Below are 25,822 nucleotides of genomic sequence, written 5' to 3' on the forward strand. Positions count from 1 at the left end.
GGGTATGTTAAGGAGTTAAGGAGAAAGATTGCCTTCAGCAAAATCTGTCAAGAGTATCCCAGACATTCTCCTTACATTTCAGTTTGGGATACTGAGCTGGTTACACCAGGCACTGAATTGTTCACTGAATTATTTTTGGCGTGACAAGTGTGGTTGAACATCTTATGCTTTAGTGATCTTATTCATACTTAATTTCTTAGAGCTGCAAAAGAAATGCTTGTGGTTAATACTTCCCAGACAATCCTGGTTTACAATAACATCACTAATACTGGAGCTGAGTGGTTGGAACTTCTTTGTTATTTCACCTGTGATGTGGCAAGGATTTAGGGTTTATTTCAGACTTATTCAGTTATCTCTGTTGACTCATTCTGGCTGAAAAGATATATATGATGTTGATGCACTGCTGCTCCATTTATGGAATCTTGGATACAAGGCCTGACATCACACAGAGAGCAATCAGTGGCTACAAGCATATATTTGAATGACTGAAGCAGATTGTAGTGCTACTAGTTTGTATGTAACATGTTCATGCAATGATATTAACATGATAATGTACTGAACTTTCATTTCAGTTACTTAAAATTTTCCTGGGTTATTGCTTATTGTGAGTTTTTCCATGTTTAAGGAAAACTTGTTATCTGTGTAGTGTGGCTGCCAGAAGGGAGCTGTATTAAGGGTAGCATGTTATGTTTTTGGCAATAAAGTTGAAAATTAATGGCTGGCATATATTGATGATAATACTGCTGACATTAGCCTACTTCTTGCAAACTTGCAAACATAACTTTCTCAGAAACTGTATAAATTGCCATATTAGAATGGCGTACTTCCTCATTCACTCCCAAATGGTTAAGGATTGTACCCAGCCAAGCCAAAAGATATTGAAGAAGATAATTTTCATTAAAATAATTATGAGCTTCTAACTTTTTGAACTTCTTTTTCTCACTAATAAGCATAATAATCAAACAGCATTCTTATTATATTATCATTAGTTCTGATGCTATCTGCTGAACATAATGTAGTGAACTGTCAAAGTATCTGGAACTTATTTATTTGGAAAGCATTTCAGACTTAGACCTTGATTTATTTTAATACTGTTACCCACTTGTAGGTGGACATGAGTTAGAACAGAAACAGGATAAGGTGAATTTATATACCCATTGTCCCTCCTAAGAGTCATGAGGTGCATTTTCTCTGATGTTTTAGCAGATATGTGCAGTTTCATTTTTGCAATGTGTAGGTGCAATCAACCCAAACAAATACTGCTCATCACATCTTTCATGTGACATCCAATGTTAATGGAAGGCATCAATTTGTTTCCCATTACAAACAAAATGATTTTTAGAGCGAAATTTTAGATGACCATTTGATAGACCAGTTTCATAGTAGTCTAGTGTGATATTTGTTTTATCAATATGTATTAACAGTGACAGCAAAACATGAAGAATAACCAGTACTCCAGCAGCAACTGAGCAGGACTGCTGCATACAGTAGCAGCCAGCACTAGCAAGGGTGGTGCTGTCACTGCTAGAGTACTGGTTATTCATCATATTTTACTATCTCTGTAACTGCTCTATTAAATGATAGATAAAATTCTGCTTTTCACATTAGAGACGTGACAAGCAGTTATTTCTTTGGCAAAAACAGAATTGCGAATATCTGCCAAAACACCAGAGAAAATGGATTGGATAACTCTTATGAGTGACATCCTGTTATTTACTTAACTTATTCCATGGATCATTTGTATGGTGACTCACAACGATGTGGAATGAGTCATTTTACATTCAGGCAACAAATTAATTTGTAAATAAAGCTATGTGCTTCCATTATTTATTTATTTTTTTTAAAATTTACAGATTTATTTTAGCAGTTACCTTGACAGACTACAATGGTAGAAATTCTTCTGTGGAGTCATGCAGAAACTTTTTCAGTTTATTTTCAAATTTTACTTTGCTGTTTGTTAAACAGTTTATGTTACTGGGCACGTATTCAAAAATTTTCGTTGAAGCATTGTGCACCCTCTTTTGTGTTTATCTCTCTCCACCTCAACAGTGAGTGGCACTAGACATTGCCAGTTTTACTTTCCACTCTCATGTTGAGCCTCATTTGACATGATTTTTATAGCTCTCACATTCTCCATCCTCGAATCTGATTGTACTAGCCATCAAGGCATGAAATGGCTAGTTATTCATGTATAGTTCTTTCTGAGGGAGAGATTGTAGAGCTTTTAGAGGAATCTCTAAGTGAAAACAAGAGTGACAATGATTTTGATGAAGTCAGTGAGCCATTTGGAAATGATTCAAGTGAAAACAATGATGAGAACTGTGAAAAATGTTCATGTTTCTTGTGATTCAGTAGAAGATTCAAGGCAAATGTGGATTGATGATGACTCTAAATTTACAGATTTTCCTTTTGACATTTCAAAGTGTGATTTTTATTACTGAAATTAGTAATGTTTTGTCATCACCAGTTGGTTTCTTTCACTTAACTTTGACTGACAGTATACTTAAAGAAATAGCAGATGAAATGAACAGGTATGCTACAATAAACATATGGAAAGTGATACCATTTCCATGACATTCTGTGTGGAACTGGAGAAATGTTACCACAGAAGAAATGAAATGCTTTTGTTGCATGCTACTGAATATGGCATAACAAAAGTGTAAAAATTTGGAGGACTTTTTGTGAAGACTATGATTGCAGTCATTTGCTGTCTTTACAGACTAGTTTTTGCTGCGTGGGGTAGCTACATGGTCTGAGGCATTTTGTCACGGCCCACGTGGCTTCCCCCATCAGAGGTTTGAGTCCTCCCTCAGGCATGGGTGTGTGTGTTGTCCTTAGTGTAAGTTAGTTTAAGTTAGATTAAATAGTGCATAAGCTTAGGTACTTCCCCCATGAACCATGGACCTTGCCGTTGGTGGGGAGGCTTGCGTGCCTCAGCGATACAGATGGCCGTACCGTAGGTGCAACCACAACGGAGGGGTATCTGTTGAGAGGCCAGACAAACATGTGGTTCCTGAAGAGGGGCAGCAGCCTTTTCAGTAGTTGCAGGGGCAACAGTCTGGATGATTGACTGATCTGGCCTGTAACATTAACCAGCGATACAGATGGCCGTACCGTAGGTGCAACCACAACGGAGGGGTATCTGTTGAGAGGCCAGACAAACATGTGGTTCCTGAAGAGGGGCAGCAGCCTTTTCAGTAGTTGCAGGGGCAACAGTCTGGATGATTGACTGATCTGGCCTGTAACATTAACCAAAACGGCCTTGCTGTGCTGGTACTGCAAACGGCTGAAAGCAAGGGAAAACTACAGCCGTAATTTTTCCCGAGGACATGTAGCTTTACTGTATGATTAAATGATGATGGCGTCCTCTTGGGTAAAATATTCCGGATGTAAAATAGTCCCCCCAATCGGATCTCCGGGCGGGGACTACTCAAGAGGACGTCGTTATCAGGAGAAAGAAAACTGGCATTCTACGGATCGGAGCGTGGAATGTCAGATCCCTTAATCGGGCAGCTAGGTTAGAAAATTTAAAAAGGGAAATGGATAGGTTAAAGTTAGATATAGTGGGAATTAGTGAAGTTCGGTGGCAGGAGGAAAAAGACTTTTGGTCAGGTGATTACAGGGTTATAAATACAAAATCAAATAGGGGTAATGCAGGAGTAGGTTTAATAACGAATAAAAAAATAGGAGTGCGGGTAAGCTACTACAAACAGCATAGTGAACGCATTATTGTGGCCAAGATAGACACAATGCCCATGCCTACTACAGTGGTACAAGTTTATATGCCAACTAGCTCTGCAGATGATGAAGAAATTGATGAAATGTATGACGAGATAAAAGAAATTATTCAGGTAGTGAAGGGAGACAAAAATTTAATAGTCATGGGTGACTGGAATTCGTCAGTAGGAAAAGGGAGAGAAGGAAACATAGTAGGTGAATATGGATTGGGGGGAAGAAATGAAAGAGGAAGCCACCTTGTAGAATTTTGCACAGAGCATAACTTAATCATAGCTAACACTTGGTTCAAGAATCATAAAAGAAGGTTGTATACCTGGAAGAATGCTGGAGGTACTAAAAGGTATCAGGGAGAGCATAAGAGAACAATTGACAGGAATGGGGGAAAGAAATACAGTAGAAGAAGAATGGGTAGCTCTGAGGGATGAAGTAGTGAAGGCAGCAGAGGATCAAGTAGGTAAAAAGACTAGGGCTAATAGAAATCCTTGGGTAACAGAAGAAATATTGAATTTAATTGCTGAAAGGAGAAAATATAAAAATGCAGTAAATGAAGCAGGCAAAAAGGAATACAAACGTCTCAAAAATGATATCGACAGGAAGTACAAAATGGTTAAGCAGGGATGGCTAGAGGACAAATGTAAGGATGTAGAGGCTTGTCTCACTAGGGGTAGGATAGATACTGCCTACAGGAAAATTAAAGAGACCTTTGGAGAGAAGAGAACCACTTGTATGAATATCAAAAGCTCAGATGGCAACCCAGTTCTAAGCAAAGAAGGGAAGGCAGAAAGGTGGAAGGAGTATATAGAGGGTTTATACAAGGGCGATGTACTTGAGGACAATATTATGGAAATGGAAGAGGATGTAGATGAAGATGAAATGGGAGATAAGATACTGCTTGAAGAGTTTGACAGAGCACTGAAAGACCTGAGTCGAAACAAGCCCCCGGGAGTAGACAACATTCCATTAGAACTACTGATGGCCTTGGGAGAGCCAGTCACGACAAAACTCTACCATCTGGTGAGCAAGATGTATGAGACAGGCGAAATACCCACAGACTTCAAGAAGAATATAATAATTCCAATCCCAAAGAAAGCAGGTGTTGACAGATGTGAAAATTACCGAACTATCAGTTTAATAAGTCACAGCTGCAAAATACTAACGCGAATTCTTTACAGACGAATGGAAAAACTGGTAGAAGCGGACCTCAGGGAAGATCAGTTTGGATTCCGTAGAAATGTTGGAACACGTGAGGCAATACTAACCTTACGACTTATCTTAGAAGAAAGATTAGGAAAAGGCAAACCTACGTTTCTAGCATTTGTAGACTTAGAGAAAGCTTTTGACAACGTTAACTGGAATACTCTCTTTCAAATTCTGAAGGTGGCAGGGGTAAAATACAAGGAGCGAAAGGCTATTTACAATTTGTACAGAAACCAGATGGCAGTTATAAGAGTCGAGGGGCATGAAAGGGAAGCAGTGGTTGGGAAAGGAGTGAGACAGGGTTGTAGCCTCTCCCCGATGTTATTCAATCTGTATATTGAGCAAGCAGTAAAGGAAACAAAAGAAAAATTCGGAGTAGGTATTAAAATTCATGGAGAAGAAGTAAAAACTTTGAGGTTCGCCAATGACATTGTAATTCTGTCAGAGACAGCAAAGGACTTGGAAGAGCAGTTGAACGGAATGGACAGTGTCTTGAAAGGAGGATATAAGATGAACATCAACAAAAGCAAAACGAGGATAATGGAATGTAGTCAAATTAAATCAGGCGATGCTGAGGGGATTAGATTAGGAAATGAGACACTTAAAGTAGTAAAGGAGTTTTGCTATTTAGGGAGCAAAATAACTGATGATGGTCGAAGTAGAGAGGATATAAAATGTAGACTGGCAATGCCAAGGAAATAGTTTCTGAAGAAGAGAAATTTGTTGAAATCGAGTGTAGATTTAAGTGCCAGTAAGTCATTTCTGAAAGTATTTGTATGGAGTGTAGCCATGTATGGAAGTGTAACATGGACGATAACCAGTTTGGACAAGAAGAGAATAGAAGCTTTTGAAATGTGGTGCTACAGAAGAATGCTGAAGATAAGGCTGGTAGATCACGTAACTAATGAGGAGGTACTGAATAGGATTGGGGAGAAGAGAAGTTTGTGGCACAACTTGACTAGCAGAAGGGATTGGTTGGTAGGACATGTTTTGAGGCATCAAGGGATCACAAATTTAGCATTGGAGGGCAGCGTGGAGGGTAAAAATCGTAGAGGGAGACCAAGAGATCAATACACTAAGCAGATTCAGAAGGACGTAGGTTACAGTAGGTACTGGGAGATGAAGAAGCTTGCACAGGATAGAGTAGCATGGAGAGCTGCATCAAACCAGTCTCAGGACTGAAGACCACAACAACAACAACAACAACAACAAGCTTAGATACCGATGACCGCAGCAGTTTGGTCCCATAAGACCTTACCACAAATTTCCAACAGACTGGTTTGGTTGTGGACAATTTTTTGCATGTTTTTGGCCACATCATGTTTCTTTATCTGGAGACCGCCACACATGTCAACACTCAGGCTGAGTCATGTTAGTAAAGTGAAAAATTTGTTGGAATATTTGCCTGGCAAATTTTTTAAAGGTTATAGTCCATATAAGCATTTAGCTGCTGATGGCCTACAGCATTGTAGTGACAAAACGATTGACCATTCGTTTGTAAACAAACAAAAAAGAAAAGAAAATAAAGACAAGTTTTGCATTCTTTGTGCATTGTTGTTTATAGTATACTTTTACTTGTTGTAAGAGGATTTCATGTGGTGTAAAATAAAATAAAATAAATGTGTGTATTCAAAGATCATGCCTACTTAATCACTGTAGTGATTGTTTACTTCATGAATATAAAAAGACCTATGGTGTGGTCCCGCGAAGGAACACAGAGTCAAGTGGGAGGATACACATCAAGAAACACACACAATATGTACACTACATCAACACATTGACATCCCACACAATCTACGATACCAGGACAAGGTAGGACTTCCACCCATGTTAAATTGCCTTTGTTCTTGACTATGAGACTCAGGCAGAAAAATTTTCAGTCAGCATGGCATCAGCAATGTTAAGGAACAATTTCAGTGTGTCTTTGCCCACTTGAATGAAATTCAGATTGTCCAAGCAGAGGCTTTGCAAACTGCCTTATTGAGCATTTCACACCAGCACCTAAGGTATGGCTACAGAGATTACTTACAGACGAGCAGCTGGGAAACAGATTGCCCAGACAACTATTGCAAGAGCTGAGGTCACTGGCAGTGAGGGATTTGTTACCAGAAAATTCCTTACACATGTTGTGGCTTAAACGCCTCCACACAAACATTGGGATTGTTTTGTTGAAGCAGGAATGAGGTTGTGACTTCGTATGCTAGGAGATAAGGTGGAAGCTGTTGCAAGTTGTTTGCAGCACAATGTTGGCAATGTGAAGCAAAATACTACAGGATGGATGGCCCAAACCACACATATTAGGAACAGAGCCACCCAGCAGCCCTGGGTCATGCATTCCAAGCAGTGTGCACTCGACAACCACAGATCAGCTGATTGAAAGCTTGAAAGAGCTGAGCACTCAAAATGCAACACTTAAAAGCATGTAACATACTGACTGCATGATACAGACTAACTAGTTAACACATCCTTTCTCCATGATCATGTTGCAAAATTCAACGGATGCTAGTATCACCAGTGATTCAGAGACATAGCTCACAAATGAGTGGCACCCTGCAGTCATACAATCACTTCTGATGGCCATTAAAGGCTGCCAGTGGTCATCGGTCTCTTTTAAATAGTTGTCCTTCCCGCTGTCCTCCTTCCATGGCTACTGCATCAGGAAATCTCAAGATGTGTGCTTCTGTTATGACTGTGGAGTGCAACTGGTTGCAACACTCAAGAAGATGTCCACAAACAGGTAGTCGCAGCAAATTTCCTACAACGCTACTGTTTTGACTGATTGGTGTTCCATGGAAGGCAATGAACAAATGGGACATGAATGGCTCCAGCATTGATTACTCAGATTCATTTCAAACAAAGTGGAGGCAAGTGCCACAGACTCCTCCTCAGGGCAGAATAACGTTAATATTCACAAGGCGAAGTTCGCATCTGTTAATAGAACTTTCTTGAGATAATTAATTTTTGTCTTTGAGAGCCTTCCAGTTCAGCTCCTTCAGTATCTCTGCAACACTCTCCCATTGATCAAACAAATCTGTTTCCATTCGTGCTGCCACATACACTTGAGCAATATTCTAGAACTGGTCACATGAGTGATTTGTAACCAATGTGTTTTGTAGACTGATTGCACTCCCCCAGAATTCTACCAGTAAATCAAAGTCTATCACATGATTTACTCATGACTGAACCAATGTGTTTATTCCATTTCTTTTCCCTACAAAGTGTTACATGCAGACTTTTGTGTGGTTTGGCTGATTCCAGCGATGACTTATTTATATTATAATTATAGAAACTACATTTTTTTTGTGACTTGAAAAATTTTACATTTCTGAACATTTACAGTGAGTTGCCGATTTCTGCACCACATTGAAACCCTATCAAGATCTGATTGAATATTTATACAGCTTCTCCTCTCAGATAGTACTTCATTATAGATAACTGCATCATCTGTAAAAAGAAAGCCTGATTTTAATATTAATATTGTATGCAAAGTCATTAATATACAACATGAACAGCAAGGGTCCCAACATACTTCCCTGGGGCACACCTGAAGTTACTTCTACATCTGATGATGACTCTCCAGCCAAGATAACATCTATGTCCTCCCTACCAGAAAGTCCTTAGCCAGTCACGAATTTCACTTGATCCCCCATACTGTCATACTTTTGACAATGAGCTTAGGTGTGGTACTGAGTTAAATGCTTTTCAGAAATCAAGAAACTCTGCATCTTCCTGGTTCCTTGATTCAATGTTTTCAGTATGTCATGTGAGAAAAGTGTGAGTTTCTCATGATCAGTGTTTTTGAGATATATGCTAACTGGCATTGAGGAGCTCATTCTGTTCAAGATACCTCTTTATTTTTGAGCTCAGAATACGTGCTAAGATATGTCAAGGATATTGGTTGGTAGTTTTGTGGGTCACTTCTACTACCCTTCTTGTAGACAGGTGTGACAAGAGCTTTTTTTTATTTATTGCCATTAGATCCAATATATTTTCACTACTAGTGGGGTTCCTAACTATCTGTTCTCAGGTAGTTAGGCATTTAGTAAAGTTCCACAGAATGTCTTAACATGTCCTGTTCTGAGTTCTGATACAACAGTCGTGGATAGAGTTCCAAAACTAATAAACACAAGGCACTATTGCTTAAACTTTATGACAGATAAAAAAAAAAAAATAAAAAAAAAATAAAAATAAAAAAAAAAAAAGCTTCAAAGAAGAGTGAATTGAATATCAGAAAAGTCCTGGGGACTTTCATAAAGAATTGTTCCAATAGTTGTGGAGAATTGTTTGTGCAGTTAGTTGGAAATGATTCTGAAAGACTATTTGTGGTAGACAGGTGAACAGGAACCAAATTTCTGGTGAACACAGGATCCGGTATCAGTATATTCCTGCAATTCATTATAGATGATTCTGCAAGATCACAACTTTTGATGGTAGCTAATGACGCTTTCATTCAAACATATGGGAGGGAGCAGTTGAATTTGGACCTTAGTTATGACAGAAAGTTCCAGTGGACCACTATAGCTGTGAACATTACTGAACCTATAACAGGGCCAGATTTCCTTCACAACTTTCTGCTGGCAGCAGATCCCCACAACAGGAAACTACTTTCCTATAGCAACAGTAGAATTAACACAGTGGAACTGGAACTTTGACAGCATCATAGAAGAATTTTGAGAGATTAAGTCAGTAGAAAAGGCAAGATGCTTGGTGAACACAATATTATGCATTTCATTCAGACATTGTCTCAACCACTGGCAGTGAACAAGCCTTGCTATCTAATGTGCGAAAAATTTTGCAGCTCTGTGAGAAGACATTAATAAGGAGTTCTAAGAGGGTGGGGTGCCACCTTCAGACAGTCAGTGGGCCTTGTCACTACACATGTTGTTAAAGTGGAACAACACGTGGTGCTTTTGTGTTGACTACAGAGCTCATGTAATGGATTTCAACAATGCTACTGCAAAAGCTCAAATATTCAGCATCATTGACGGTGAGACGGCCTATTTACAATATCAGTTGCACCTGAAGATGTAAAACAGAGAGCCATCACTCACCGTTTGGTCTGTTTGAGTACAACTTCATGTTGTATGGTTTGAAAAATGCGGCACATATGTGGCTATATTTTATTTATCAGGTTCTCAGATGCATTGATTTTGTGTTTTGTTACATGGAAAATATTCTGGTGTTTTCAGGTGCACTAGAACGGCACGAGAGCACCTCAGACAGCTTTTCCGATGCCTGTGGTAATAAGGTGCTGTCATCAACAAAGACAAACACATCTTGGGCAAAAGCAATCTAGACTGTATTGGTTTTAATGTGACAACAGGGGCACAGCTTCAGTACTTGAGGGTAGAAACCATTTGTAAAACCATTTGTAAAAATGGTTTCTACCCTCAAGTACTGAAGCTGTGCCCCTGTTGCTGATACCACATATGCACAAAAATCTGTGGCACTTCCTCAGAGTGCTTAATTATTACAGAAGGTACATACCAAAAGAAACCAAACTGCAGGGACCCCTTACGGAGGGGAAGGAAAATATAAGGGCAGCAGGAGAAAAGTGATGTAAAGGCAAGAAAAAATTTGTGGTATTTAACTCAATTAAGGAATGTGCTGGTCAGGCAGTGCACCTCACACACCCATGGCATAATGCACTGATGGCATCAATGGTTACCCGAACCAGGTAGTGGTCAACACAGTCTTGCAGCAACCTGTACACAGAGCCTGGTAGCCCGTAATGTTTTTCTTGCAATTGTTTCTGACAGCATAGCAGAAATGTAGTGCAGAAGACAGGCAGTTACATGTTGTACCTGCTGAAATAAAACATTTTTGTGGCTCAGTGGAAGGCAAACACCTCACCATCTACATGGACCGTGCACCACTTACCGTCTTCTTTTCTAAAGTCTCTACACTGGCTCACTGAGACAATGTAAACAAACTGAATACATTTCCCAATTTACTACAGATGTGAAGCACATGAGCAACAGCAGAAATGTGGTTGTTAATTTTTTTTCACTTCAATAGGATACCATTGTGGAACAACGGAATGACAATGGCCTATGTTTTATGCTTGAGCAGCAGCAGTCCATCTTCAATTTGTCTCAGACATGTGTGCCTGAATTACAAGCTTCATTGTGGTGTGACACATCCCAAAACTTACTGTGCTCTTTTATACCCACAAAAATCTGGCACCACATTTTTGAAGCCTTCCACAATTTAGCATATGTGGGAATGTGAGCTACGGTCAAGTTGATAAGAAGAAAAGTGGTTGGTTGACCATTAAGAAAGACTGCTGAAAATCAGCTCAAGCATGTGCCAGATGCCAACATCCCATTGGCACCATAATCATGCCTACAGAGCGCTTCATGCAAATTCATGTTGACCTCGGGAGATCTTTGCAATGTATAGGACAGTATAGTTACTTATTAATGGTGGCTGACAGATTTGCAAGCTGGCCTAAGGCCTTTTTGATCAGTGATATGGTCGCAGAAATGGTGGCCAGAGCTTTTGTAAATGGCTGGATTGTAAGGTTTGAGGTAGCTCAGATGATAATAACAAACTGTGGAAGGTAGTTTGAATCATTACTGTTCCAGGAGCTTCTATGACTATGTGGCTGCTTGCTTAGCAAAATAACTGTGACCAATAAATTCACTGCACTGGATTTTGAAGAATGTTACGAGATACCGCTTGAAAAAAAGACTTCGGCACTCGATTGCTAATGAATACAAGACGTCCAATGTGAAAGTGGAGCAGTGTCCGCAGAAACACGAGGTGAAATTATTTTGGGACAGCCAAGCATGAAACATCTCAAATCTAATGTCAATGCAGGCCAGGAGCAGTAAAATTATATACAGAGAAGTTAAACCAGGGGCAAATTTCGACACAGTTACTGCTGGTATAAACAATGAATGCTCCAACAACGCCAGTACTCTTCAAGGGAGCTGGCGATATGTGCACCGCCTGATGAAAGGATGTGGTCACGAGAGTGCATGACCACATTGAGGTCTGGATTCAGTGAGTTTAAGTTGAATGGATCGTTATATTTGAGTAGTGCAACTTTCACTTGTGTGTGTTCCGTCAAAGTGACCTCATGCCATCAAGCTGTCAGTTGGCGGTTTTATACTCCGATGTTTCCCTTGCCTGACTTGATTGGCAACGATCAATGGTTTGGTTGTTCGGTTGGTCGTCTCAGTGGACGACGTGTATCTGGTCTTTCAACTGTTTCTGTGTTCTTATTGTTCATGTCTATGTGCAATTCGTCTTGTTGCTGTATAGTGACTGTTTTAGCATTGTTTGAGTTGTTTGTGGAATTGTCTTTTGTGGTTCCATGTGCGTCTTGTCAGATTTTGAATAGGCAGTTTGGTCTTAACCCTGTCTGCATACTAGGATTTGGTGGAGCCATTTGACGATTTTAACTGTTGTTCTATCGTGGTACTGGTTATCGCATCTTAGGTGGATTTTGCAAATGTGCTGGTCGGCATTTAAGCTGTCCCTAGTTTAAGTTGCCATCCTGTTAAGTGAGCATAACTCTTGGCTGCCTGTCTCACTGCTTACGCAGTCTTAAGGACCTTTCTCAGGTCGATCCTTGGAAGACTGTCTGTGGATCACTCCCTTCTTTATTTGGTTTGATTGTGTCAATTGTTTAAAAATATTTTGTTTAAAGTATTCCTATTGCTTGTGGCCTTCAAACGACAAATAATTTGAATTCTTCTTAATAAGGCCTTCAGCCGTCAGTGTAGCTTGTGTTACAGTAATTTTTTTTAAATGATTGTTTTTAAAAAAATTATTTCCTTAAATAAAGTGTATGTGTGTAAAGTGCAACCAACGGTAACTGATTAGGAACCGTCCACACCTTTTCTGCCTTCCCTAAGTCCCAAGTCTCAGACACCAAAGTGGAGCAAACATGTTCATGATAGTGTGGAATGATAGGGTAGAAACAGTCTCCATCAAAAGACTGAAGCCAGCCCATACATAGGAAGGGGCCACAGGCTACACCTCCTACTCCATTGGGCTCTAACTTAAGCCTTTCTCAATCAACACAAATAACAGGGGCCTGGAAAATGTGGTGGAAGACTCTCTGGCACATAAGTACCACCAGCTACAAATACCTCCACCACTGTGACCAGCAGTGGTAACAAAACGAGTACAGCAGTAAAACACCAGTTCCCTGACAATCCCGGTGCCCTGGGGCTCAAAACTAAGGCTGGGAAGGGGGAAAGGGAGGGGGGGGGGCGAAAGAGGGGGGGGGGGGGGGGATAGGCTGGTGTAGCAACCTCAGAGTTGACTGATTAATTGTGATCTTTGTACTTTCTCATTTACCATGCAGTTTTGCTTGTTGTAAGATGATTTCATCTGGTGTGAAGTAAAGTAAAATTAACATGTGTATTAGGAGAGCTTGTCTGCATAATCATTGTCATGTCTGTCTACTTTGTGAACATAGATAACCTACAGTACCATTTAAGGGTCATGTGTTATTCAAAATGTACAATCCTCAAAAACCAACAGAATGACAACTCAGAATTTATGTTAATGCAGAGTCATAAAATGGTTATATTTGCAGTTTGGTACCCTATTTTGGCACTATAACAACAGAGTCATTGATTTATTCTGAATTGAATTTTTCTGAGAGAATAATTCTTCAGTTACTGTCTAATATCAGAAATGCTGGAGGGCAGTTGGGTTATGATTTGCACACTGACCATTTTTGTACAGGTGTCACAATTGTTGAAGAACTGTTCAAACAGAATGTATATTTCTCAGGAGTGGTTGAGACCAGTTGCAAGAAACTTCCAGCTGCAATCAAGAAAGGTGTCCTTTGTGTAAAGTAGCATGAAATTAAATGCCTCCACAATAATAAAATTATGATTCTGGCATGACTGGGTAAATGAACTATTCTCATGCTTTCTACAAAAGTGAGTAACTTAGTGTCACTTACAGAGAGAAGAAACAGAAAGGAAAGAGAAGAAATAATGAAACCAAAAGTGATTATTGATTATACTTCAAAAATTGATGGAGTTGATCGATCTGGCCATTTTATTTCCAGTTATGGCTTTTTAATGAAAAATCTTAAAGTGGTGGTGAAAACTGTGCTTCTGCTTATTGCAGAAAGGACTTGTAAATAGCTATTTGCTATACGAGAATCACTGTGAATAAAAACAGCTCGACAATACTGTCTCACAAAGAGTTCTGGAAAAATGCTATTAGAACCTTAGTTGGTGAAGAAATAAGACGACAGAAATGAGTACATCATTCAACTTCTGATAATGAGGAAATCTTAAATGGAAAGTAGCACATTATTGATAAACTTCCTTGGAAAAACCATAAGGATTGTGCAATGTGTTCAGACAGAAAAAAGGAAGATGGGATGCATGAAACTGCATATTAATGTGAAACTTGCACATGAAACCCAGTTCTCCATCCTAAAGAGGTTTCAAAATATATCACACAACAAAAAGTTTTCTATTTAATGCCTATGTAAATATATTGGAATGAAAGTGTGCTTTTTGCTCTAACGTATACCCTAATTGTTACTCAGTGATGTCATTCCCTGTGGCATGCTCACTGCCAAGGTGGTGCTGATTTAAATAAGAGTGCATAGAGATGCCCTCTGTCTGCATTACAAGAACAATTTTTCTGGTAATGTATTTATGTACATCACAGTTCCCTGTGAGCTGCAGTGGATTATTTGCAACAAACATCGTGAGGAAATAAATGTACAGTGAAGCAGCCTACTACAAGATGATAGGGATGAGCACCACATTATATACTAGCAGTATGTGTTTCAGCAATGAAGACTTTCTTTCTAAAAGATGAATTACCCCAGAACACTGTTTCAAATGGCATTATTAAATGAAAATTTGCAAAATATGTCATTTTACTGATTTGTCTATCCCAACTTTTGCAGTGAGTCTAAGTGCAAGTGTGATACAACTAAATTGTCTTAAAGAGTTCCAAAATGTGCTTTTTCCATTTTAAACTGTCATCGATATGGACTCCTAAAAATTTTGTAGTTCCCACCCTACTTATTATTTCCTCGCTGTGTGTTAACACTTCTCATTGGTGTAGTACCTGTAGATGTACTGAATTGAATATATTGTGCTTTTTTAAAAAAAAAAAAAAAATTGAGAGTGAGACCATTCATAGAAACCCAGCCAATGATACTCTTAAGAACACCGTTTACCATTTCTTCTGTTGCTGTATGTATGATTGGATTGAGTACAATACTAATATCACCCGCAAAAAATACTAGTTCTGCTTGTTGAGTATCAGACAGAAGGTCATTTAATAACATGGGGAACAATATTGGACCTAAGACTGAGCCATGATGAACCCCATGCATGCCTTCTGCTGTGTCAGAAGGATCTCCCTTGATCATGTTGGCTGAATTACGAAGTACGCCTTTCTGCATTCTTTTGGTTATATATCACATTATCCATTGGTTAGGTATGCCATCCATTGTATAAAATCGAAATTTATCTAGGAGAATATCAGGTTCACACATAAAAATGCCTTAGATAGGTCACAGAAAATTCCAACCAGAGCTGTCTTGTTATTTAATGCTTGTAGGAATTGGCGTAAATGACATTATCAGTTGAGAAACACTTCTGAAATTCAAACTGTGTTTTACTGAGGATATTATTGTTGCTTAGGTGAGATGATGTTCCAGAATAAATAACTTTCATAAAAATTTCGGAAAATGATGTCAGTAGAAAGAACTTGCCCCCCTTCTAACAGCCGTGTACCGCAAGTCTCTAGAGGAACGGAGGGTTCCAAATGATTGGAAAAGAGCACAGATAGTCCCAGTCTTCAAGAAGGGTCGTCGAGCAGATGCGCAAAACTATAGACCTATATCTCTTACGTCGATCTCTTGTAGAATTTTAGAACATGTTTTTTGCTCGCGTATCATGTCATTTCTGGAAACCCAGAATCTACTATGTAGGAATCAACATGGATTCCGGAAACAGCGATCGTGTGAGACCCAACTCGCCTTATTTGTTCATGAGACCCAGAAAATATTAGATACAGGCTCCCAGGTAGATGCTATTTTTCTTGACTTCCGGAAGGCGTTCGATACAGTTCCGCACTGTCGCCTGATAAACAAAGTAAGAGCCTACGGAATATCAGACCAGCTGTGTGGCTGGATTGAAGAGTTTTTAGCAAACAGAACACAGCATGTTGTTATCAATGGAGAGACGTCTACAGACGTTAAAGTAACCTCTGGCGTGCCACAGGGGAGTGTTATGGGACCATTGCTTTTCACAATATATATAAATGACTTAGTAGATAGTGTCGGAAGTTCCATGCGGCTTTTCGCGGATGATGCTGTAGTATACAGAGAAGTTGCTGCATTAGAAAATTGTAGCGAAATACAGGAAGATCTGCAGCGGATAGGCACTTGGTGCAGGGAGTGGCAACTGACCCTTAACATAGACAAATGTAATGTATTGCGAATACATAGAAAGAAGGATCCTTTATTGTATGATTATATGATAGCGGAACAAACACTGGTAGCAGTTACTTCTGTAAAATATCTGGGAGTATGCGTACGGAACGATTTGAAGTGGAATGATCATATAAAACTAATTGTTGGTAAGGCGGGTACCAGGTTGAGATTCATTGGGAGAGTGCTTAGAAAATGTAGTCCATCAACAAAGGAGGTGGCTTACAAAACACTCGTTCGACCTATACTTGAGTATTGCTCATCAGTGTGGGATCCGTACCAGGTCGGGTTGACGGAGGAGATAGAGAAGATCCAAAGAAGAGCGGCGCGTTTCGTCACTGGGTTATTTGGTAACCGTAATAGCGTTACGGAGATGTTTAATAAACTCAAGTGGCAGACTCTGCAAGAGAGGCGCTCTGCATCGCGGTGTAGCTTGCTCGCCAGGTTTCGAGAGGGTGCGTTTCTGGATGAGGTATCGAATATATTGCTTCCCCCTACTTATACTTCCCGAGGAGATCACGAATGTAAAATTAGAGAGATTAGAGCGCGCACGGAGGCTTTCAGACAGTCGTTCTTCCCGCGAACCATACGCGACTGGAACAGGAAAGGGAGGTAATGACAGTGGCACGTAAAGTGCCCTCCGCCACACACCGTTGGGTGGCTTGCGGAGTATCAATGTAGATGTAGATGTAGATGTAGTGAAACAGGTCAGTGGTTAATTGACGTCTCTTGTATCACCACTCTTGTCGAGACATTTAGTAATAGCTCAGTCTCTCTGGAAACATGCCGTGAGATAGTGGTGCATTGCATATTTCAGACAATATAGTCCTTATTACATGGGATCAAATCATTAGTACTCTGTTGGAAATGCCATCAAATCCAGATGAGCTTTTATTTTCGAGAGAATACACAATCCTGGAAATTGAAATAAGAACACCGTGAATTCATTGTCCCAGGAAGGGGAAACTTTATTGACACATTCCTGGGGTCAGATACATCACATGATCACACTGACAGAACCACAGGCACATAGACACAGGCAACAGAGCATGCACAATGTCGGCACTAGTACAGTGTATATCCACCTTTCGCAGCAATGCAGGCTGCTATTCTCCCATAGAGACGATCGTAGAGATGCTGGATGTAGTCCTGTGGAACGGCTTGCCATGCCATTTCCACCTGGCGCCTCAGTTGGACCAGCGTTCGTGCTGGACGTGCAGACCGCGTGAGACGACGCTTCATCCAGTCCCAAACATGCTCAATGGGGGACAGATCCGGAGATCTTGCTGGCCAGGGTAGTTGACTTACACCTTCTAGAGCACGTTGGGTGGCACGGGATACATGCGGACGTGCATTGTCCTGTTGGAACAGCAAGTTCCCTTGCCGGTCTAGGAATGGTAGAACGATGGGTTCGATGACGGTTTGGATGTACCGTGCACTATTCAGTGTCCCCTCGACGATCACCAGTGGTGTACGGCCAGTGTAGAAGATCGCTTCCCACACCATGATGCCGGGTGTTGGCCCTGTGTGCCTCGGTTGTACGCAGTCCTGATTGTGGCGCTCACCTGCACGGCGCCAAACACGCATACGACCATCATTGGCACCAAGGCAGAAGCGACTCTCATCGCTGAAGACAGCACGTCTCCATTCGTCCCTCCATTCACGCCTGTCGCGACACCACTGGAGGCGGGCTACACGATGTTGGGGCGTGAGCGGAAGACGGCCTAACGGTGTGCCGGACCGTAGCCCAGCTTCATGGAGACGGTTGCGAATGGTCCTCGCCGATACCCCAGGAGCAACAGTGTCCCTAATTTGCTGGGAAGTGGCGGTGCGGTCCCCTACGGCACTGCGTAGGATCCTACGGTCTTGGCGTGCATCCGTGCGTCGCTGCGGTCCGGTCCCAGGTCGACGGGCACGTGCACCTTCCGCCGACCACTGGCGACAACATCGATGTACTGTGGAGACCTCACGCCCCACGTGTTGAGCAATTCGGCGGTACGTCCACCCGGCCTCCCGCATGCCCACTATACGCCCTCGCTCAAAGTCCGTCAACTGCACATACGGTTCACGTCCACGCTGTCGCGGCATGCTACCAGTGTTAAAGACTGCGATGGAGCTCCGTATGCCACGGCAAACTGGCTGACACTGACGGCGGCGGTGCACAAATGCTGCGCAGCTAGAGCCATTCGACGGCCAACACCGCGGTTCCTGGTGTGTCCGCTGTGCCGTAAGTGTGATCATTGCTTGTACAGCCCTCTCGCAGTGTCCGGAGCAAGTATGGTGGGTCTGACACACCGGTGTCAATGTGTTCTTTTTTCCATTTCCAGGAGTGTATAATCTTACTTTTAGAAGGAGAAGTTGGTGATACATTAAAACAACCGAGTTGCTTTTTCAACATGCTGCTGTGATTTTTCTCTTGAACTGTTTATCTCTATATTTTCTACGATATTTAGTAAATGATTATTAAACATATCTGCTACCTGTGATTGATCCTGTATAGTCCTTCCATTTAATTCAGTAGAAATGTTATCTTGTTTTGTGGCCAGTTGTTTTGTCTCTCATTTCACTACATTCTATGTAGCCACAAGCCTATTATTGAAATCACTGATTTCTGGCGTAATGTGCATGTTCATTGATTTTTTAATAGATTTTCTTAGAAATTTTAAGTGGCTTTTGTAATGTGCAACTACTATAGGATTTTTTCTTGTTTTTGCCAACAGATACATTTACTTTTTTCTTTTTCATTACACTTTAATCCCTCTAGTGATCTATGGTTTTTACAGGGCTGTTTGATGTCCTTTCTGATTAGCTTATGTGGGAAGCTATTTTCAAATAATTATATGAATTTGTCATGGAATGAATTAAATTTTATGTCACCATTTGGTTCATTATAAATGTCACCCCTGGTCATGTCTCATAATCTGTTCTTGAATTGTTCTGGAATAATTAATTATTCTGTATTCTATGAGGAGTATCAATACTATAAGGCACTTTCTTATTGATCCTAACTAACAGTGCATCATAATCAGAGAGTGTATTTGTTACTGGTGCAGTTATTTTCTTGCATTGAGTTTCACTAAAGAAAACATTATCAACTAGGATCCTACAGTATTTATCCACCTGTGTTGGAATGTTAATTACTTAGGTCAAATTGGAGGATCCAAATAAGGAATTTCAGTCATCTTTCTATGTAGATCCTATTAACTGCATGTTGCTCTCTGACAGATTGCATAGTAAGGACATCCATCTTTCTCATAAACAGTTAAGAATTTCCTATTGGGGATCTGTATACAGTTGTAATTAAAAGGGAACTATTTGTGAGTATTAATTCACAAGTACACACTTGTATGTGCTGATCATTACGAAATCTACTTGTCTCAGTGTTTTTGAAACTGTGTTCTGTTATAACGTGACAACTCCTCCTTATTAGTATATATAAAGTTTTTTTCTGAAACTGAACACACACACACCCACACACACACACACACACACACACACACACACACACACACACAGACAGACATATATACATGGAAACTCCAGGTAGGAATAACAACAATGCACAAAAAGAGAAGACAGATTGCTACTTACCATACAGAATGCCAGCACTACAGTCCGAGATGCTGGATTGGTGGTCATGTATGCACAAGGAGTGCTTGCTTGTGTGTTTGAATGGTGAGTGTATCTCTTTTACTGATGAAGGCTGTGGCCAAAAGATTTATGTGAGTGTCTTTTAATTGTACCTATATATGGAATTCTATTATCTCTTAAATAATTTCAATAGGTAAGAAGGTGTTCACCAAGGAATAGGTTTACATCACATAAAATTTGTTGAATATTGCCTTCCTTATTTGTAATTTTTTTCCGGGATGTTTAATCTATTATTGAATAATTCTTGCTATATTTGAATAGTGTACCAATCCATTTTCTTTTAAAATACTTACACAGTATTTTTTTCCCGTCCTTTTCAGATACTCATATTTGAACTTTATACATCAGCTTCAAAAGTTGTCTTCAGTGATGTGCCCATTCTGGGATGAAACAGAACCAGACAATAAGGTTATTGTATAACAGGCAGAATAATTTTCTAATCTTTGTAACTGCAAGGGAAACTTTTTCTGTTAATAAGCGTCAACAGAAATTACATTACGAAGTTCAAATTTTTGTCACAGTTATTATGGTATAACATGACATTATAATTATTGTGAAATGTGATTTATTTTTCCCTAAACTTAGAATTTTTAAATAATTTTATTTGCTACACACGGGACATGACAAGTTTTAATGAAAAAGAATGAAATGTTTTATAACATTTTACTCAATTTGTTACAAAATCATTTAATGTTACAACATTTTTTTATGCAAAAGATGTGTGAAATGTATAATAAAATAATTTCTTACTAACAAAAAAAGAATAATTTTATTCTATAACACCTTACTATAAAATCATAGCTTCTACAGTGAATAGATAAATGTGTCATTATCGTCCTCAAATTGTAAAACTGTACTCCATCAACTAAAATATTATCAAGCAACTTAGTCAGAGTCTTAATCCTTAAGTTAAATATATTTCAATGATTGATTATGATCCAAAAATATTTAAAAAATGGGCATTATAAAAGTCTCTACTGAGTAACTCACATCCTTAACAAACTTTTTTTCTGTTGCATTTACAACATTGTATTACTAAATGATTTTTTCACAAAAAATATGCCTTATTGAATAACTGACTCAAAGTAACTGTGATTCATTATGCTTCTGTTATCAATGCAAATGGCACCTGATGAAATATAAACATATTCAAAAAGTAAGGGCTGTTCACTTACCGTACGCTTAAATGTTGACAGCTCAGAACAAAGTAGTATGAATGTATCACCACCTATTGAATGTTTATTATGCCAAAAGTCATTCTTTTGATGCAATAATCCTTGGACTGTGGGAGAAAGCAGGCAACAGTGGTTTTGAAAATCAGTCTACATCTATATTCCTACTCTGCAAACCACTATGAAGTGCATGGCAGTGGATACTTCTCATTGTACCAATTATTATGGCTTCTTCCCATTCTACTCCCTTACAAAACATGAGAAATAAATGGTTGCTTAAACATCTCAATGTGTGCTGTGATTTTTCTAATGTTGTCATTGCAGTCTCTATTAAAGTGACACATAGGAGATTGTAGTATATCCATATGTTCTTACTCATAGTTCTTGAAACTTTGCAAGTAGACATTCATGGGATAGTTTGCATCTATCTTCAGGTGTCTGCCAGTTCAGTCTTTTCAGCATCTCTGTCATATTCACCCGTGGATGAAATAAACCTGTGACTTTTCATGATGCACTTCTTTATGTGTGTTCAACCTTCAATAATTCCTATTTGGTGCAGGCCTGTCGTATATGGCATTATTTTGGGTTGGACTGTACAAACATTTTGTAAGCAATCTCTTTTGTAGACTGATAGCATTTCCTTAGGTCCTACCATTGAACTGAAGTCTACCACCTGCTTTACCTACATCTGAGCCTGTGTCATTGTTCCACTTCATATTTCTATTAATTGTTGCACCCAGATATTCTTATGAGTTGACAGAGTCCAATTGTGACTCGATATTGTAGTGATAGGATACCATGTTATTGTTGTTATTATTATTATTATTATTATTATTATTATTATTATTATTCATTTTTTGAAGTGCACAAATTTATATTTCTGAACATGTAAAGAAAGTTGCCAAACTGTGCACCACTTTAAAATCTTATCTGGATTTGATATTTGGGCAAATTATTTCAGACAGTTCTTCACTGTATATTACTGCATCACCTGCAAAAAGTCTGCATTATTTACTAATATTGTATGCAATGTCATTAATATACAACATGTACAACAAACTTCCCCGGGCACACCTAAAGTTGCTTGTACATCTGTCGGTGACTCTACAACCAACTGCAAAGTGTGCACTGTAATCAGATTTTTGCATGTCAAAGGATCTAGAGCTGTTCAAATTCTTTAGGAGCTGTGCATGATTTATGGGCCTACAGTAATGAGTGATGGAAAGATTACACAATGGTATTGGGATTTTAAAAGTGGCTGTACAAATGTGCATGAAGAAGAGTGAAACAAAGGACCCAGTATCCAAGCTGATGAAATTGTACAACAGGTGGACCATGAACTGCGATCTGATCAACAGTTGATGATTGGTGCCCTGGTTAATGCTCTTCCTCATGATGAACACAACATTATCTACACACTTGTAATAGAACAGCTGAGATATAACAAAATTTCTTACTGATGCCCAGTTTTAGACCATTTTGATGCAAACAGTATTTAAGAATCTCTAATGTATTTTTCATGCTAACAGGAGTCTTTCTAAGAGGTTATATCCAAATTAAGGTTCAGGTGCCAATTGTAAATAAAATTAAACAAACATCAATGATTAGGTGTAGACCACGTATTTATAACACATGATGCTAATGTGGAGTAATGGTAACCACACACCTTACATTTGAGATTTTGAGCAGGTACATCAACATGACTGAAAGTGTTACCAAGATTTTGGACCATGTCCTTTCTCAAAGTTGACAGCTGAACAACTGCAACCCAGGACAAAATAGTAGAAAGAGAGAGAGAGAGAGAGAAAGAAAGAGAGAGAGAGAGAGAGAGAGAGAGAGAGAGAGAGAGAGAGAAAGAGAGTTAATCTGAGTAAGGAAATAGCATCTGTCAACTGCCCAGTGCCTAACCTATTATTTGTATTTCAACCATGACTTTCTCATATCATATTACCTATAACAGATACAGATAAAGTCTCAGAATCAAACAATGTTGGATGCATGGGAATTGTTTCTTCCTTAATGTAATGATGATCATGTCTGTTCTCTAAACATTTATACATTTTTCCCTTTCTGTGGGCTTCTTACTTTTTGAAGATAATATTGTTCTGTGTAAATAACTGAAGACTAAAGGAGACTTCTCGCTGTACACTTGAAATGATAAACACAGACTAGCCTGAAATGTAGTGGAACTCAGATAATGCAAGGCACAAAAACCCAAATTATAATTCAACCTTAATTTTTTCTCTGTAGCTGTTCTGAATTCCATGCCTGGAATTTTTGGTTTGTATGTTAAGCTCACTCACAAACTCTCAAGGAAATTCTGTACTTATGATGGAAGTACCTACTCACCAACAAGATATTGCTGAAAAAATATCCACAACTGTAGCTCACAGCCTTTGATTTGTTATGAAATACATTATGCATGACACTCTTAAGATTGCAAAAATTCATCAAAAATCTACATTTAATCACAGGGTTCACATGGAGTATAGGGGAAATGATTTGTCTGTATGGCAATACTACTGTTAAAATTTGTAGAAAGATCGTATATATAGTTCACAAATGAAGATAAAAAATTAATTACACTTTTTGCAACACTCATAAATTGTCAAAAATATGCAGGATATTAAATACAAACGGTTCTGATACAATTTGTGAAAAAATAATAGGGAGACAATACAAACAGCATATTCAGTTTGTATGTGAATTTTGAAGAAAATGTATCTGACACTTGTGCTCTCACTTAATAAAATAATTTTACAGTAATTTTCAAGGACCTGCTAAATTTTTGGAAAGATTACTACACTGCTTGTTTCTCTCATTTAATTTAATGAATAGAAAGACATTTTCTCGTGGTCCTCTGAAGAAATTAATTTAAAATCATGACATCTGTCAAGTTGTAGATTAACAACTGTGGGTAAAGCTATCTTCTAAAGTCCAAGGTCAATTCATACTTGATTCATAACTGATCTATGTGGCAGAGCTATCTTTTTCTCTAAACAGGCAGTTCCCATACATACAGTACATACTTACACAATGAAGTGACCATACGGAATTTTTGGTCAGGAGACCCAATCGAGGGTTCCAGAACGAGATCTTCACTCTGCAGCGGAGTGTGTGCTGATATTAAACTTCCTGGCAGATTAAAACTGTGTGCCGGACCGAGACTCAACTCGGGACCTTTGCCTTTCGAGTCTTGGTCTGGTACACAGTTTTAATCTGCCGGGAAGTTTCAATCTAGGGTTGTTCAGCTGCCTAGTGCAAGTCTTTTTATTTGACACCACTTTGGCAACTTGCAGACAGATGATGACAACAAAACAACACCCACCCCCTGAGTTCGTAAACTATCCAACATGGCTGACAATCGAACCTGCTTTCTCCACAAGGCATTCAGCCAAACTGACTACTCCATTATTTAGGCAGACACTTAAACAGTGGCAGTTAAGCTATGTGATCCATTGCACACCTGCTCTTACCAACAACTGGCTACAGCGATTCAGCCATTTTTTGCCTTACAAAGTGGATGACTCAGCAGAATGGCTACTTCCACATGATGAGCGTTAGCAGTTGCCACCTCGCATGGTGTTCGTTGTCAGCATTCTTATTGTCAAAATTTTTGTGTTTCTGGAATCATATTAAGATTTGTGTAGGGCAACAATGACTTTTCGTACTGAAATTTTCATTATTTGAGTGGAATGTCATTCTGTAATTTAGAATTCTAAGGATTAGATCAAAGAATGTAATAGTTGTGATGGAACATACAAAATATGTGTCCCTGTTTTCAATATAAAACATAAATGAAAAAAAAAATCTTTTATACATAATTTCATTTATTACTTATCACTAAATATTTGAAGACCACAGAGGAATAAGGGACTGAGTCCACTTTTTTTCAAAGTTATGTTATGTTTCACTTGCTTAACTGAAGTTCAGTATATTAAGTGTGTACAAATGCCTTTTAGAAGAAGAAGTTAGTCAAAGAAATACAGACTTTTTAATATACACACACAGGGGAGAAAGGAAAAAAGTTTACTGGAGAACAAATTAAGGATATCTTTGCATGTCACACTATATCAAACAATGAAAATTTTTTGAAATGTAATGTAAAAGAAGCACAATATAATGAGGAGCTGGCTATAATTTTCTTATTCCAGTGTCCAGGAAAAATATTTTCATTGGAAACCCAACCAGTGAAACAGGTTAAGTTTGACAATGGCTCCTATTTTGTAACAAAATAATCAAGAAGTGATGGATGCAAAACTCCGAGAAGGAGGATGTCAGCATCTTCAAACTGGATGCCAATGTAAGAATCATATGCAGAAATAGGTCACCTGTAATGTTTCACAGCCATTTTATATGGCCTGACAGTGAGTGCTATTTTTCAGCTTTTCTGTCAGTATCTCAACAGAAGTTTGTAGACTTCTAATAACATAAAATTATTTTGTTTCTACAAAGCCAAATACTGCAACCCTTCACTACCACATGCAGCATTTAATATTACTTTTAAAAAAATTAAACAATGTTTACAAAAATATAAAATCTTTTCATGTTTTCATAAATATGTTGTTGTGGTCTTCAGTTCAAAGACTGTTAGATGCAGCTCTCCTTGCTACTCTATCCTGTGCAAGTC

At 39.0% G+C, this 25,822-nt stretch overlaps 1 protein-coding gene across 1 annotated transcript in view; it reads left to right on the forward strand.

Annotated features, from left to right (window-relative positions):
- The window catches only part of LOC124619394 (beta-galactosidase-1-like protein 2), an 82,363-nt gene extending 61,183 nt beyond the window's left edge, over nt 1-21,180 (forward strand). The window contains exon 12 of the mRNA XM_047145746.1: nt 20,341-21,180. Coding sequence (XP_047001702.1) covers nt 20,341-20,409 — 69 coding nt within the window. The 3' untranslated portion in view covers nt 20,410-21,180. The remainder of the gene's footprint in view (nt 1-20,340) is intronic.
- The last annotated feature ends 4,642 nt before the right edge of the window (nt 21,181-25,822 follow it).

Source organism: Schistocerca americana, chromosome 6 (assembly GCF_021461395.2).
Source record: "Schistocerca americana isolate TAMUIC-IGC-003095 chromosome 6, iqSchAmer2.1, whole genome shotgun sequence".
NCBI lineage: Eukaryota > Metazoa > Arthropoda > Insecta > Orthoptera > Acrididae > Schistocerca > Schistocerca americana.